At 43.5% G+C, this 15316-nt stretch overlaps 1 protein-coding gene across 10 annotated transcripts in view; it reads left to right on the top strand.

Moving 5' to 3' along the window:
* The window catches only part of LOC120820757 (uncharacterized), an 82269-nt gene that overhangs the window by 62263 nt on the left and 4690 nt on the right, over positions 1-15316 (top strand). For 9 of the 10 annotated variants that reach the window (XM_078104196.1, XM_078104200.1, XM_040178885.2 and 6 more), the window contains 21 exons: positions 101-154; positions 766-807; positions 2347-2451; positions 2625-2678; positions 3021-3074; positions 4099-4152; positions 4254-4307; positions 4606-4650; positions 5568-5618; positions 5771-5815; positions 6658-6684; positions 7590-7643; positions 8264-8308; positions 8638-8682; positions 8781-8843; positions 9293-9328; positions 10691-10735; positions 11241-11384; positions 12373-12439; positions 12530-12667; positions 15186-15263. In XM_078104196.1, the coding sequence (XP_077960322.1) occupies positions 101-154; positions 766-807; positions 2347-2451; positions 2625-2678; positions 3021-3074; positions 4099-4152; positions 4254-4307; positions 4606-4650; positions 5568-5618; positions 5771-5815; positions 6658-6684; positions 7590-7643; positions 8264-8308; positions 8638-8682; positions 8781-8843; positions 9293-9328; positions 10691-10735; positions 11241-11384; positions 12373-12439; positions 12530-12667; positions 15186-15263 (1300 nt within the window). Of the gene's footprint in view, positions 1-100; positions 155-765; positions 808-2346; positions 2452-2624; positions 2679-3020; positions 3075-4098; positions 4153-4253; positions 4308-4605; positions 4651-5567; positions 5619-5770; positions 5816-6657; positions 6685-7589; positions 7644-8263; positions 8309-8637; positions 8683-8780; positions 8844-9292; positions 9329-10690; positions 10736-11240; positions 11385-12372; positions 12440-12529; positions 12668-12984; positions 13636-15185; positions 15264-15316 lie in introns of those variants that run through there. The other variant, XM_078104201.1, reaches the window with a different exon arrangement.

The raw sequence follows: 15316 nt of genomic DNA, 5'->3' as shown, positions 1-15316 counted from the left end.
TCGGGGGCTCGCGGACACAAATTCCCACTAACTGGAACGGGTCCATATCTGCCATCGCATCGGGTAAGATCATTAACTCCTTTCTTTGTCTCAATGAAAGGGCTCCCCAGGCAGGCCAGGACCCCCGGGCCCAGCTGGACCCCCAGGTCAACCAGTAAGTGAGAAGATCTCATTGTTGCTCTCTGCAGTTCAGCATCACTGATCTGCAATAATAACCGAGGTAACCCTCACACTGCAGCTGCAGTTATTAGATGATCAGCGGTCCTGCCCTTCGACAACAAACATCACTTTGAGGAAAATATTGCAGTAAATTGGCAGCACCTTGTTGAGAGCACATGCTTTTGTCTCTGTGATTTCTTTTCATGTTTTTCAACTAAGCAACATGTAGTTTGATAGCTTCTGTGGGAGAACGAGTTGTGCATCAAAGCCTTGCGCACGGTTAAAAGCCATAAAACCCATTTATTGTCTGTTTTATATTATATATAAAAATATTATCCATAGTTTGAAATTGTGAAAACTGTCTTCCAGCAATATTAGGTTATTAAACCGTTTCCTCAAGCGTTACAGCTGAAATCTAGAAAACAAAACACTGAAACTATGAATTACTTTCCTTAAAGGCTGTCAGCAATTTAGTAGTTTAGTAATTTAGCATTTGCACAAAAAAAGAACAACAGAATATTTCCAAAACTTAAAAGATGTGTTAGCTTTAATATTTAGACAGCAGTTGTGTTTCATGCAGTTTCTTTGTTCTTCTTTCTTTGACAGACGGCCCTGCCAATAGTTGGAGACATGGGGGCGTTACTCAAGGTATTTCTTCCTCGTGGGTTAACGATAATTACAACAAGATGAAAAGAGTATCCCGACTTAGTGGTTGAAAATGATTCATATTTGCTCATTTCAAAGAGTAGCATTTTATCAATGCATGGATGCTTTCAGTTTAGTGAGATTTTGCAGCGTGAATTGTTTAGAAGAATGAAATGCTGTCAATATCTTTATTACGTTCTCTCTGCCTGAGGGTGCTGCATGCCGGACATGCGTAATTTAGGGTATGACTTTACTGCTTGATGACCGAGTGTCCGATGGGGAAAACTAGGAGTAGTCCTTTTGTTTTTCCTTTTAATAAATAAAATTTGCATCATTCAAATGTCTGATACAAAGACACTATTCCATGTAATCCCCCAAAACCCCAAATATGCCCCCTGAGAAAAGTCCTCACTTCTTAAAATGCTTTAATTTAATGTCCTCTGGCAGATTGTCACTTAAACCTCGAATTACCAAACGTTGAAGCACCTGATGGGACTGCCGAAAGAATGCTCTGAACAGAGAGTTTAAAGAAATATTTTTGCTTAAACTACCAGGCGTGTGCTGATTTTAAAAGGCAGAGTATTGAGTTTTTTATTGAGTGTTTTTTATCACTGACCAAATGCAGAATCTGTTCAGGAACTGTGAGGTGCAGACGTAATGTGAAACACTTTCCAGCCGTCGCCCTTTATTACCTGAGATTCTTTTGCCGGCTTGTATCTTTCGTAATGGCCACTTAAATCAGTCCATGCTAATAACAGAGTAATTCCATGTTTTTTTCTGAGTCACTAAACTAATTAATGTTACCTTTAGGACAGCACATAGCTCTGCCAATAAATATAATGCATCAAATGACTAATCATATAAATGAAACCTAATGCAAGCAGTTGTTCTTTTCTCTCACCTCTTTGTGTCAACTTATTTGATCCATTAAGTGCTCTGTTAAATGCACCCACTGTAGCCTCCGTCACAGCTGTTTGGTGGCACGCTTAATTAATACATTTAACACCCTGATGGCAAAATGACTAAACCCATTGAAACATTTTTTATTTTATTTCTGAATAATAACATGCCCGCCTTATGTTGCTTTACTGATAAGATTTCCTGGAGGATAACTCGAGGACCAGCATGTGCAAATCATTTTCTGTTTGGTATTTCAGGCTAGGATTCTTTTTTTTTTTTTTTTACTGGTGCACCCTGCCTGTTTCTATTGGCTCCCCGACCTACAGCTCCCAGCTAATGTCGATGAAGTGCAGTGCCCAGGCTGGATTCAGAGGCAATGCTATTTAAGTTTCTCACCTGAATGTCACTATCAATGAGTCTGACAAAGTTCACCACTCCCCTACGCGAGGGACGCTCTCGGAGAGACACTCTTGGTGGGCTCACGTCATTCTGCTCTGCAGACATTTAGAGAACACTTTGCGTCAGTTGGGGTCTCATCCTCCAACCGGGGGGGCTAATAAAGGGCGAGAAAGCCAGCGTTCCAGCTCAACCTGATGAAATCTTATCTGTACCACCACTTTTGCCTCCTCCCTGCGTGGGCAGAATGCCTGCAGCGTGTGCCAGACAAGAGTCCCCGGGCTCCCCGGGCAGAAGGGGGAGAAGGGGCCCCAAGGACCGCGAGGAGAGGAAGGCATACTGGGAGAAAAGGTAAAAGCAACTCATCAGCATGGCAGGCAATGTGGAACAGATGTTGCAAAACGTGTTAATTTAAGTTTGCACTACATGACACTTGTTATATTCGCCCTCGGGGGGCGCTTATTGAATGCTTTGGAGCTTATGTGCCCACACCCGTGTTCATTGGGGGCTTCCATATTAAACAGGGGGATCCAGGTGTCAGAGGTCCTATGGGAAACCCTGGGAAAGAAGGCCCAAAGGTAGGCGAGCATGGCAGAAAGAAATCTGTGACGCTAATGATACCGTTTATTGAAATGTGTGTGAATCTGAGAAATAGAGATGCACAATGAATACTGCGTTCAGAAATAGGATTTTGGATTATCTCTGGGAGACTACCATCTGTTCTACAACACGTATTATTCCATACACGCTGTCACTATGGATACGGTGTTGTACCCCGGATAGGCTATTTCAAGTCGTGTGTTGCAAGAGGGAAAGAGACATTTTTGACGTTTACACCCGTCAGTCTTTAGTTTTACGCCCTTTTCATTGCTATGTGAAAAAAAACCTTTCTCTCCCTCAATGCTTCTGCCTCCCTGCAGGGAGTAAAAGGAGAGAGAGGCTTTTCAGGACCCGCGGGAGATAAAGGGGAGGAGGTGAGCTGAATCCAAACAAATGAATCCGTTATTTATCTAACCATGCGTAAGTCGCTTTTGACATTGAGGAGTGGGTTTTTCAAAAGAATGTAAATATATTGTAATGTCTACCTCGTCTTCAAGCCTGTCTCCTCTGAACGTCTGCTTTCAAAAGGAGCCATCATGAGCCGTCCACAGTGCTGCACGTGCACCGTGCCCTATCTTTGCCCTCCAAGGAGCTACTTTAAAAAGAGCCTGCCCCGCATGAGCATGTGTGCTTGTATGTGTGTGTGCTAATTAAAAAAACAGGGCAGTCTTAAGAGGATCTCAGGAGTATTTCATAGGTCAACCTCCGGCATTGAATTGCAGAGGCAGGATATTTTCACTAACAGCCGGACTTGTTACTAGTTTTATAGGCTTAATAAAACACGTTTTATATCCCTGTTTAAAGTTTTTTCCAACAATAAAAAAATCATTGAAAGAAACCCGTGCAAGACCATCTATATCGAACAAACCACTATTGTTTTATCTAAACAAATGGATGCAGATGCTGCATGAAGACAATCATATGTTTCAAAGCTTCTGCATGTTCAATGGTGCTATAAAGATTAAAATGTGATGATAATGCCAGAAGTTATCTAGTGTTATCCCACTAAAATATAGTTTTAAACACCATTATCACTATAAATTCACCTGCTTAGTTCAACAGCCAGTAATACAACAGGTCAAGATGCAAACATGTCCTGTTTGGTTACGTATAGAATTATTACAAAGGGACTGACTGTGTGTCTGTATCCGTTCATTTGTGACTTTGTGTTGCTAGTGAAGTACATCTTATCTGTACAACATCCTCACGTGTGAAGTTCCAAGAGAGAATACATCCATTGAGTTGTAGTAAACAATTTGCACACTAAATTCATTTCTCCGTAATGTTTTGGAATACACTGTATGTCCAGCGTTGCTCTAAAATATATAAATAAAAAATATTTAGTTTCAGTAGTGAGACATTATTTTACAAAAAGATGATCCACTTTGTGACCTCCAGGGGACTCATGGAGTGCCAGGACTTCCCGGTGTGTCCGGTCGCACCGGGGCCCCAGTAAGAACCCCTTCCATTATTTCATAATACAAAGTACGTTTTTATGTTTACTGTAAAGTCTTCGGTCGATGCTTAAAAAAGGGAATATGTTCTGTTTGCAGGGGCTTATGGGTAGACCAGGGCCAGTGGGCCCACATGGAAGCAAAGGAGACAAAGTACGGTCTTCTATTAACTACTGTATATGTAATCTATATAGTGTGTATGTCTTACAAGCTTAATGAACAAGTATGTTGATTTAAAACTGTATGTTTGCTAATTTGCATTTCAAGTGTCCACGTCTCAAAGCGTATAATAAAGGACTGGTTTTAAAAGAGAGTCAAAAGGAATCTAATATATTTTTTGTGAGAGGTGGTAAGATGAGGTTCCTTGTCATCAGAATACATTAGCAGGAGACTATGCTTGATCATTTCCATTTCCATGTGTTTAATAATTCCTCTTGTTTGTGTTTGGCAGGGAAGTGAAGGACCCTCGGGCAGACCAGGGCTTCCAGGGCCTCCGGTAAGTTCCCGCTGCGCCAGAAAGAGCCGGATGGTAATAACAAGTCTCAAATCCTCCGTTAAGGCCGTAGTTTCTGTCCGTGTTCACTTCTTAAGGTTCCAGACTTACATCACACACATTCTGCTTTTATAGCACTATTCAAAGCTCTTCTTTTCCCATGATCAGGTCAGAGGCAAAACATTTCCAAGACGTCTCTTACAGAAGAAAAAATATTTAATTGCAATTTAGTGTAACAAAAAACACACAACTGGCAAAAATGTGATGAAATCGTGGCGACCTGCTCACTTGCAGTGAATCTTCCTCGCACCCTTTAAAAGGCCAGTGAGTAAGCACATCTAAAGGCAAATCTATAATTCATCAGCCGTCCCCTTGAACCTTCCTTGCCCCCACCTCCCCCTCCTACCCCCTCCCACCCTCCACCCCCACCCACTGGTCCCATAAACTGCCGTCTGGGAGGACAGGGGACGGCTCGGTGGCCTGAAAAGGGCACAGCTATCTTCTTGCTTCTAAATGAGAACCTTGACTCCTTCTTCGCTCACGATAGATGCCCTCTATTCCAGGAGGAACATGGTGTCGTCTTCTCATTCTACCCGAGGAGCCGTGATTACCTACTTATCATACGCAGATTGCTTTAAAACACAGTTTTTTTCTGTATTTCGGTAATACGACTGGCTCACGTCCAGTTTTCTATTTCTTTTCAACCTTTTTACACTTTTCCCTCGCACGCTGCTTCCTTCTCTCTGTGCATTCGCCAAATTAGCTATTGATCTCTCTCATGTAGCTTTTAAGAGCCTAACGGTGTATTACTGCTCCAGACCTGCTGCACGGTTTTTCTGTACTCTTGGTGCCCAAAACTCACAGAAGAGTGAGGCGTCTCTGCGAGGGTGTTCACTGTCGATGGTTGTGTTTTGTTTCAGGGCGTCCCCTATGTGGAGGGGAACGGCATGAGCAGTCTGTACAAGCTGCAGGTAAAAGGTTTTTCAAATGACTGACAACTCGGCGCCTGTGTCATCAGGATCCATTGTATGCACGTCACAATGCCTCCAATCAAATTGGTAGAAAAGAGTCGGTGCTTTTGATTTTAAACGGCTTTGTTAACATTTGAACAACGTCTTTTCAGAGTGGCGGAGCTATTTTAGGACCTCCTGGAGCTCCTGGCGCTCCGGTAAGTATAATTGTTGTTATGCTTGAAGCAAAACCGTTACAGTGTGTTGTGGAGAACACGTTCGTGTTGATACTGAATGAGCCGCAGAACCTGGGTGAGCTGAATAAGAAACCTGAGCAGCCCTCCAGAGTTATGTCGAGTACTGGGGACCTATCAGTCAATCATGTACACCAAGAGCCGGTGTTTGGTGAAGGCCAGGAGGCTTCCTGACCTTTCAAACAGGTTATTATGACCTGCCCCGGGACACACAACATCATACATGTAAAATGGACTTGGAAGTTGAGTTGCCAAAACTGAAGTGACCCGATTTGCTTATCAGCTGCTGCCGTTCCGCCTCATCAGACAGTTTATAATCTCGTCCAGTCTCCTGGGCCCAGGCTCCTTCATTCACAGGCCCCGCAGGGATCCATCCACCAGCTAGAGAGGGATGAAAAAGTAAACCCATCTAATATCCCCAGTGCACAATGCACATGGACCACAGCTCAATCTGCAGGAAGACTCTCCCTGTACTGGATCCATGACAGGACAACAGCTCCGAGAGACAAATGTCCAAATGTATCACTACTGCTTTACTGAAGGTCTACACGTGAATTTGTGATAACCAGACCTGATAATATGATCCTTATGATTTAAAAGCTGCTTTAGACCACAGTCTAAACAGCGGTGTCACATAACACCATTGAAGCATGATTTGTAGGCAAGAGAAGCAATAATGACTGCTATCATTTTCTACCACACCAACATACAGTACATGTCCTTTCAGACTGTATTCATGATTATCACGGTAACGGTTGTCCTGTTCATAGAAATATGTCCTTTTTTCCCTCTCTCTGTTTCATCAGGGTCCCAAAGGAGACGAAGGACTTGCAGTGAGTGAAAGCTTTCTCATTCCGGAATATATATTTTATGTAATATTTGTCTATTTTTTCGTGCTTCCCAAGAATAGACTCCGAGTCAGAGAGTTTCCATTTGCTTTCTCTCATTGTCTCTGTGGATCTCTGCAGCATAAGTCAATACACCCTCAAGCCTCAAACACTCAACCACTCGTAGTAGAATTCCAACGCTCAGCGAAACAATGATCATGTCTCCTGCAAATATGAAACTGCTCGACCATATTGTCTCGCCACTGGGAGCCTATGAACTCTTTCTGCACTTCAAATGCCTTACAACCCCCCCGCGCCCCCATACTGATGCCTAAAAACAATCCGCGCAGACAAGGACACAATTCAGGGCCATCAACATGAATTCTGTGTTCTCGTGGGGCCTATTGCATTTTTTATTGTTTTGTTGCACAGTGATTTTTCACCAGGATGTTAATTTGACATTTTAATAAATTGTGGGAGCGGCCCCATTGCTGTGGTGGAATTGCCCCAATCTGTCTCACAGCTGATCCTCTGGCTGGCCCACTCTCTCCCTTCGTCACACTTGCTTATTCATGACAATCTACATGTGTGACAATTACCTGCACAATCCGTCTATGTCAGCAGCGGTTGCCCCTTTATTCGGTGTAATGGCATTTCTCCATGGCCGCTTGAACAAGATGAGGTAAGACAGAGGCCATCACTTGCTTGTGCACCAGGAATGAGGCTCGGTTTTAGCGCAGAAAGAATGTGCGATTCTGATCGTCAAACGGGGCTCTTCTTTATCCCGTCGATAGCCTACAACAGGGGGCAGCATGCGTCGTAGTTCCTAAAATTATCATAATTCTCGGATGCAAAAAAGAGGGATATACTTGTGGATATTAGTGGTGATGTTTGGTGCTTTTCTCTTATAGGGAGAACCAGGGGCCATGGGATTACCCGGGCTTGAAGGGTTACCCGGTGCAAAGGTAAGAGAAGGCTCTCATGATCTGCAATGAGCTAATCTCAATTCACAGTGAGAGAAGGAGCTTCCTCTGTACATTTCAAAAAGGAAATATCCACCTACTAATCTACAAAAATAAAACGGGAAAGTGGGTAAAACACAATACGGGTTCCTTCAAGTCAGATTGTGTTTGGAATTCAATCACCTTTTGGGTCTTTTTTTTATTGACTGAGGGAATCTCAGGTTTTAGTACCCCAGCTATTTGGATCCAAAACAATCACAGGCACAAGTAGTCCTTCATGCAACTACCTGAATCTAAATTTGTTTGGAAATATGGCCACTGATTGACCGTATGATACTGTGTGTGTTCAGGGAACATTTTAGTTTATAAGACAGTTCAGAATAGTTTGTTCTTTAGGGAAATACTGTCAAAGTACTGACAAATGAAAAGTGTTTTTTTCCTAAAGACGACGTTTATCACAACGTATACATGAGGATTTGTGTTTTGTGTTAAAGGCTCTTTGTCCAAACTGAGAAAGCCTCAGCCTGTTCATTATACCCAGTTTTAGGCTCTTTTCTGGGTCTGCTTGATAGTGATTTATGTGTATTCTTTGTTTTTTACATGTATTTTATGGTTTCCTTCAGGGCGATAATGGTTTGCCTGGTCCACCTGGGGTACAAGGTCCTTCGGTACGTTTTTTTGTTTTTGTTTTATCATTTATACCCGTTGACACTCCTCCATGATGTATCATCTGGCTTGTTTAAGTCTGCTGCTGGCAACAATTTGATGATGCTTCACAAAGCACACAAACTATTAAAACAGAAGGGGCATAACTCAACACCGTTGATTAATAACTCAGACGTACTGTGTACCCGGGGTCTGTTCCGCGGACAGCCTGCGAGGCCGTACTAAACTGGTTGCTGTATTATAAATGGGAGGTTGGAGAGGTGCTGTAGCTGGGACACCGTTGACGACCTGTCAAACCCGCCCTGTTTTCCTCCCGTGTTGTGATTGACAGGGGAAGCCCGGCACTCGTGGAGAGCCAGGGATCCCAGGAGAGCCGGTGAGCCGCAGCCTCTAACTCTCTTTGAGCTGCCAATCCACGTGTCATTCCTTTGTCACCGCGGACTGACATATCGGCTGTCTCTGTTCTCTTGACAGGGTGAGAGGGGACCGCTCGGAGAGACAGGGTTCCCAGGGCCCGAGGGACCCCAAGGTGTTGCTGTAAGGATGCTACGTGAATCATGTTGTTTTTTTGTTTTTTTTAATCACAAATAGCAGTCGCCAAAGCACCTTTCGGTAATGTCCGGGCTGGAAATACAATAGCGCGTTGAATAGCACACTGTTCCTCTGCATCAGCGGGGGGGGTTGAACCATTATATGAGAGAAAGAAAACTTGATTCAAGGACAACATAGGAAAAATATGCTATGTTAGCGATCCCTTGTCCTGTGGATGATTACATCCCTCTATGTAATTACCATCAGAGATGGTTTTGTGTAATTTTCCCCGTAAGCGCACAATGGAACAGTGTTCGCACAGCAATCAGGATCATTATCCCTTGGTTGAGATATCTCATTAACTGTGGAGATTACTAGGAGTGCAACAGTGCTGATCCAATCGAAGGTGGGAGCTGATATAAAATGTCTTTGTTTGTGTTGCACTCCTTGTGCAGGGGAGACCTGGAAAAGATGGAACTCCTGGATACAAGGTGAGTTGTGCAAACACGTTGCAAATCCTCTTATGGAAGGGCTTTTACATCAGCCAAGTTGTGGAAAGATGGCACAGCAGATTTTTGCCCCCCCCCACCCTCCTCTCCTCCCTCCAGCTACAGCATCCTGAGTGCATTAAACCCATTTGCATATTTGAGATTATATTGATAAAAACTAAACGAAATGCTGCAGATTTAAGGCGATGTTGACTTTTAGTTTTCTTACACTAATTATAAAGTGAATGCTTTCCGGCAATGATAAAGTGTTTGCAACAGAGGGCGGTAGACAAATATAGATTAAATATGTATTTTCCTGCCTGATGAACATGGCTAAATTGAAACAAATACTGCAACCCTTTTTTTGGTGACTGATCAAATAAATCATACACTATTTACACAGAATCACACACGATGGGTTCGTGGCATGCAGAACAGAGCCACTATGAACAGCCATTAATAACTCATTATCCAGTGTAATACCAAACTGGTTTGACTAGGCTGTCTAATTCACCCGTTTCTTTGCGCTTTAATGACAACCCCCGCTGTTTATTGTTTGCTTATTATTATTAGTTACTTCTCTTCCACCAAAATAGCAGCATTGCATGAAGACCCTACACAGCCCCCCCCCCCCCCCCCCCCCCTCCATGTATTTCTGCAATAGTTCCTGTGTTTCTGGTGGGGCAACAGTGCCATCTAGCAGGTGGCTTTGCTCCTCTTCCCAGACTCCTCGCACGCTGCTTTGAGGTTTCATATAATGCTCAGGGAAGCACATTTCAGTGGGCAAGATGATGGATTTAAGCCTCCCATCAGGCATTGGGGAATACAGAGTGCTGCAGATTAAAGCAGGCAGGGGAGAACAGCATCTCGGAGAGATGCCCGTTTTAAAACCACATCATGCCAGATTGTCTTTTGCATTGCTTCTGTAATCCAGCAGGAAATTGAGACAAAGATGCTCCCCCGGGTGGGGGGTGGGGTGGGGGGGGGGGGGGGGTATTGCTGTAAGATCGGTAAAGGGAGGCAATGAGGAGTGACAGGGAGGGATTGGGAGACACAAGATGTTGTGACATGAGGCTGGAGACAGGTACTTTCTCTCCCAGCCTCCCCATACAGTAGAGACATCTGTTGGGAAAGCAGGCGTTTCAAAAGCAAAAACAGGAGTGATGCAGAGCAGCCGTAACATTGCAGAAGGTGAAACGCTGTACGGGGAGATATTACATGAGCAATACACCTGAGTAAGAAGAAATCCATGCACAGTTATTGGAAATGTGTACATTTCTCAAAGTCACGTAATTACGGAAAAGCTTCCGTATGTATTATGTGTGCCCCTAATGATTTAGTTATTACCTTGTGCTTTTTTCTAAGGGATCCGCCGGTCAAACAGGGGACAGAGGGTCCAAAGGAGAACGTGTAAGTAGCATCGTTCCTGTTTTCCTAAAAATAAGCAGTTTTTATGGCTCCGACTACAATGCACCAAAGAGGTTTTGATGAATAGTAATGAAAGTCCTCACTTTAGCACAAACACGACTAATCCCCACAAGCACGTAAGCACTAGATAATGGCATTTAACGCTCAGTGCAGTTTCCTTTTGTATTTGCAAGGCAAAATTAAAGAGCTCTGTCACACTCACACATTAATCTTTTGCAGATAGAGAATGCAAAACGAGGCTTTTAGTATTATAGTTAGTTAAAGAACCTCAGGTCAGGAGACTGGTTGGACACTTATATATGTATAATGCAAATATGCCAGTGTGCATAACGTGTTATGTGATAAAGTTGTGTAGGAGTGAGGCTGGAAAATAGTGATTCTAGCGCTGAATATGTCAGCCAGGAAATTCAGCCCTTGTGTAGAACTCAACATAGACCAGTACCACCATCATTTCAACCCGAGAGACGTCTGGGTTTCTCCACTGCAGGGGGATCCAGGGATTCCTGGAGAGAGAGGGGTCCAAGGCGACAGGGGGCGCTCAGGAGACCCCGGCCCCATCGGACTGATGGGAGAGGCTGGTCAAAAGGGAGATCCTGGCCCTCCAGGACGATTGGAGAATGCAAACCTCCTGGTAAGTTGTACATTTGGAGATGCATCTTTGAAGATACCCCCCAACCCCGCCAGATGATTCAAATCATCCTCAGCCTACTTCCTTCCTGAGCTTGCATAACTGGTTCAGTTCTCGTCGCCCGTGTGGAAAACGGTGCAGCTGCAGATTTCTGCAGGAAACATCAAACAGGGCTGTGCAAGAGAGGTTGTTGTTGTTCTCTTTCGGCTCAACGCTTCCCACTCCACGACTAAGCACAACTGAAGGTCACGGAGGGAGGAATGTGGGGGGACAGAGAGAATGACAGAGACATGTGAGCGTGCCAAGCAGTGAAAACACCTCTGTGTGTCACAGACATTTTACACGTGCTGCATGCAGCCACAACAGTTACATACCTCTCAGGGAAAGGGAAATTGTTCGCTATGGTAACTCTTAAAGGCGGAAATTCTTTGAGTGTCAGAGAATATAGTTTTTATAGATTCAAAGGGCATGCAGAGTTGGTATGAAAAGGTACATTTTACACCTGAGTCCGTTTAAGAGCCCAAAAGCAAAAATTCCAGTCGAGCAAAATCCTTTTGATCAGTCCAAAAAACAAACCGCAATCTCAAACGTAAAACTTCAATCAGTAATTAATCAGGCAGTCGGAACTAAACTGCGGCTCTGGAACTCTTAAGTTCACATAAAACTCTAGAGAAACCAGCAGAGGTTTAGTGAATCTGAGCCGGTAAAATAATGATGAGGATAATGAGGCTCAAAGCTCAGGCAACTGGACCGAGATGACTGCAGGGCAACAGGATGTGTGATGACAGAAGAGATACTGATCAGGCAGGTAAGAAGCGTGCAGGAAGCACAGAATATGCTCAGTAGGAGGGTGAACAGTAATCGCTGCTCTCCGTTATTTCTTTCAACACAGATTGTTTCAAATTGCAGTGGGGGGGGTCTTCTAGCTGCCTCCGCTGCCAATTCACTGTGGATGAAAGATGTTTATCCTCATTGTACACTGCACTGACAGGGTGACACCAGCTTCATGGAAGAACTCAAAATGTTCATCAGAAACGAAGTGCTGAGGGTCTTCGAAGGTAAAAACAGTTTCCAAATGACATTTTTCTGTTTTTGTGTGTTTCGTCATTCTGAATGTTGTTGGTTTTTTTGTTTTTCTAACCTCGTAGAGAAGCTATCGAGCACTGCCGCGGTGCAGAAGACACCTGCAGGGATCCTAGCTTCCCAAGTCCATGGGCCTCCAGGACCTCCTGGAAAAGACGGATTACCAGGACCGCCCGGAGAGCCTGGACCTCCGGGTCCTCATGGTAAGAGCTCAGGGTGCAACAGTGAACTGCTGGGGAAAAATAACCACTTCTATTAAACTATGCATTCAAATAACGCTCTGATGTTAAATACACCAATTAGTCCAAATACCACACAGAGATGTGCTGTGGGACACATATGTAGCAAGCAGCATTTACACCTGCACACACAGAGCTGCAGGGCGACTATGCAGTGAATCATGAAACAGCCTTTAGTTGAACATGTTTTCCTGGATGTAAAGCAGGACTGTGGTGGGTGAATCAGTACAGGTTGACACATGTATTTTGGAGGGATTCATGGGTATTTTTCTCTCGCTTAGACCCGTATATCAATGCAGACTGAGGGGCGGGCAGCAGTGGAGAGGCCAGGAGTGTGGTGCACAGCGGCTCTCTTGGAAATATGAAGACAAAACGAAGAATTGACTGTGAATAAGAGACAGTATTATCAATGTGGACAGGAAGGAGCCCCAGTATTGAAACCTCACTCCGGGGGGGGCGGGGGGGGAAGAAAGCCTCTTAAAGTAGAAAAGGAGCACCATAAGGAAAGGGAGTGGATGTTCTTTATCAAACCGAGAGAACTTTCTGAATGCTCATACAGCAGTAATGGATTGCCGGTCAGGCTTTATACCTCACACTTAGGATTGTACGGTGTCCGCAGCAGAACTACGGTGTCTTAACTCTTGGAGAGGAGGAGTGTGTTCCGTGTTGGTGCAGATCAGAGCACCGCAGCATTGGCCTTTCTCTTTGGATCTACCTCGCATTATTCAAGTTTACATTCTCAGCCCACTGCTATAATATAAAATGTTGCTTTCATTCAGAAATAACGAAGGCAACTCAACTCAACTATGAATGTGTTTGCTGCATTAATGTTATTTGCATTACACATGTTTTCTTTTTTTTGTATGCTTCCAAAGAGTGTTTTGTAGTTGATTCTTAATGCAGCTTTTCAATAAATATTTGTTGAAAACAAAGAGGAAAGTTTTTCCCCTTGATAAATCAAAAATTCAACGACTTCTTAATTTTTTCTTTGTTGACTTGTGTCTCCACTCAGCTGGGGAGAGAGTTTTGGGTAATATTTCCTCATTATTTCTCGTCATCGTCTATTGGAGACTGTGCTCCTACTGAATATCAAACTTGACTTGTTCTTGCGTAAGCCGAGATGAATTGTTTATGGAGAAAAATAACCCCTCTGTTGAATGTTTTTTTTTCCTCATGGTTTAATTTCACATGGCTGTTAGAGAATCCCCAAAGGACGCATGCTGAAGAGCATCATTTATTTTTTGTTTGTTCTTTTCCCTCCTCTGTGTTGTAATTGAGTGCTCATTTATCATTCTATTCATCTTTTATTTCTGAGGGTGTATGAAACAACTCATTGTTAGTTGTGGTGTTTTTAAGTGCATTTAATTAATTCAGCATTTTGTTCTTTAAACATTCATTTTTTATTTTTTATTTTGTATCTTAGTACATTATGTATATTTATTAATACCAACAAACAAAGGGTTTGCTTTGCGCTCAAACATACCAGTGAATATCCCACAGATCTTTGAAGGTCTAGTAGCTCAAAGAACGTTTTTTTAATTTTTTTATTTTGTAAGGCATAGCATGCACATTTAAATAGTTGAGCTTAATGATATTTACAATAGTGTACATCAGGTGCAGTACTGCAATCCTATCAATCAAGCATGGAAAACCCCTCTCTGGCAATATTATTTTGTATTGACGTATTTTGTCCATTAGTTAGTGCAGACCGAGGGACGCGTTTTCGATCGATCAGAGTGCACATTTTCAGCCTACCACCCAACCTTATTGCCTTTTGTGCTATTCAGTATATTTTTTTTGCTCAAGGTACAGGGCTCTTTTTTCCCCCATGGATCGTCTCCTCTGTGCCCGGGGCTCTGTGAGTGTTAAAAGAAGTCTCAATACTGCGCCAGTGTGGCCAGAACCTCCCTCTCTTTGAAACCCTGTTCTGGAGCATTCATAAGGCTTTTTTCCTTAGATTTTCCCTGACATGTAAGCGTTGAAGCGTTTCCCCCTTTGGGCCGGGGCGCTGTGATGCTTGATACTCCTGTCAATGTTGCCGATGCACTTTATGCAACTGCTGGTCCTGAGACTCCATTACTTCAAGTGCCTCATGGGGAAATATTATCACAGCCCCTCAAATTTTTACTTGTACACCGTTATAAACTCACAGGCTTTGCATGGAGTGAGAAAGCATTTGACTGCTGTGTTTGTGAGCATATTGTTACAAGCGATGCACTTGTTGACCTGACTTGAACATGGAAGGAAAGGCTTTTTTTTCATTTCTTGAGCATCGTCAAGAAACTAATAAAGCTGTTTGAGTCCCTGGACGGATCTGAAAAGTGAATCCTTATCTTTGACAGGTTGATTTTAACATGTTTTGACATTTGCACTAATCTTACTAATTGCGCCAACACGCTCCGTAAACGTGACACCATGCGGTCCTACTTCATCTCCTACAATATTTGACTTTTCTCAGCCAGAGTTTTGTGTCTGTCCTCAGGGTACAGGGGTCAGAAAGGAGAACGAGGTCAGATGGGTCTGGGGTTACCAGGAGACACAGGATCCGTGGGGCCACAAGGTAAGAGGCTTCTTCAATAGATGTACTTGATCTACACGATCAGATAGACGCTT

The sequence above is a fragment of the Gasterosteus aculeatus genome, chromosome 6, assembly GCF_964276395.1.
Source record: "Gasterosteus aculeatus chromosome 6, fGasAcu3.hap1.1, whole genome shotgun sequence".
NCBI lineage: Eukaryota > Metazoa > Chordata > Actinopteri > Perciformes > Gasterosteidae > Gasterosteus > Gasterosteus aculeatus.
This window is presented reverse-complemented; position numbering and strand designations above follow the sequence as displayed.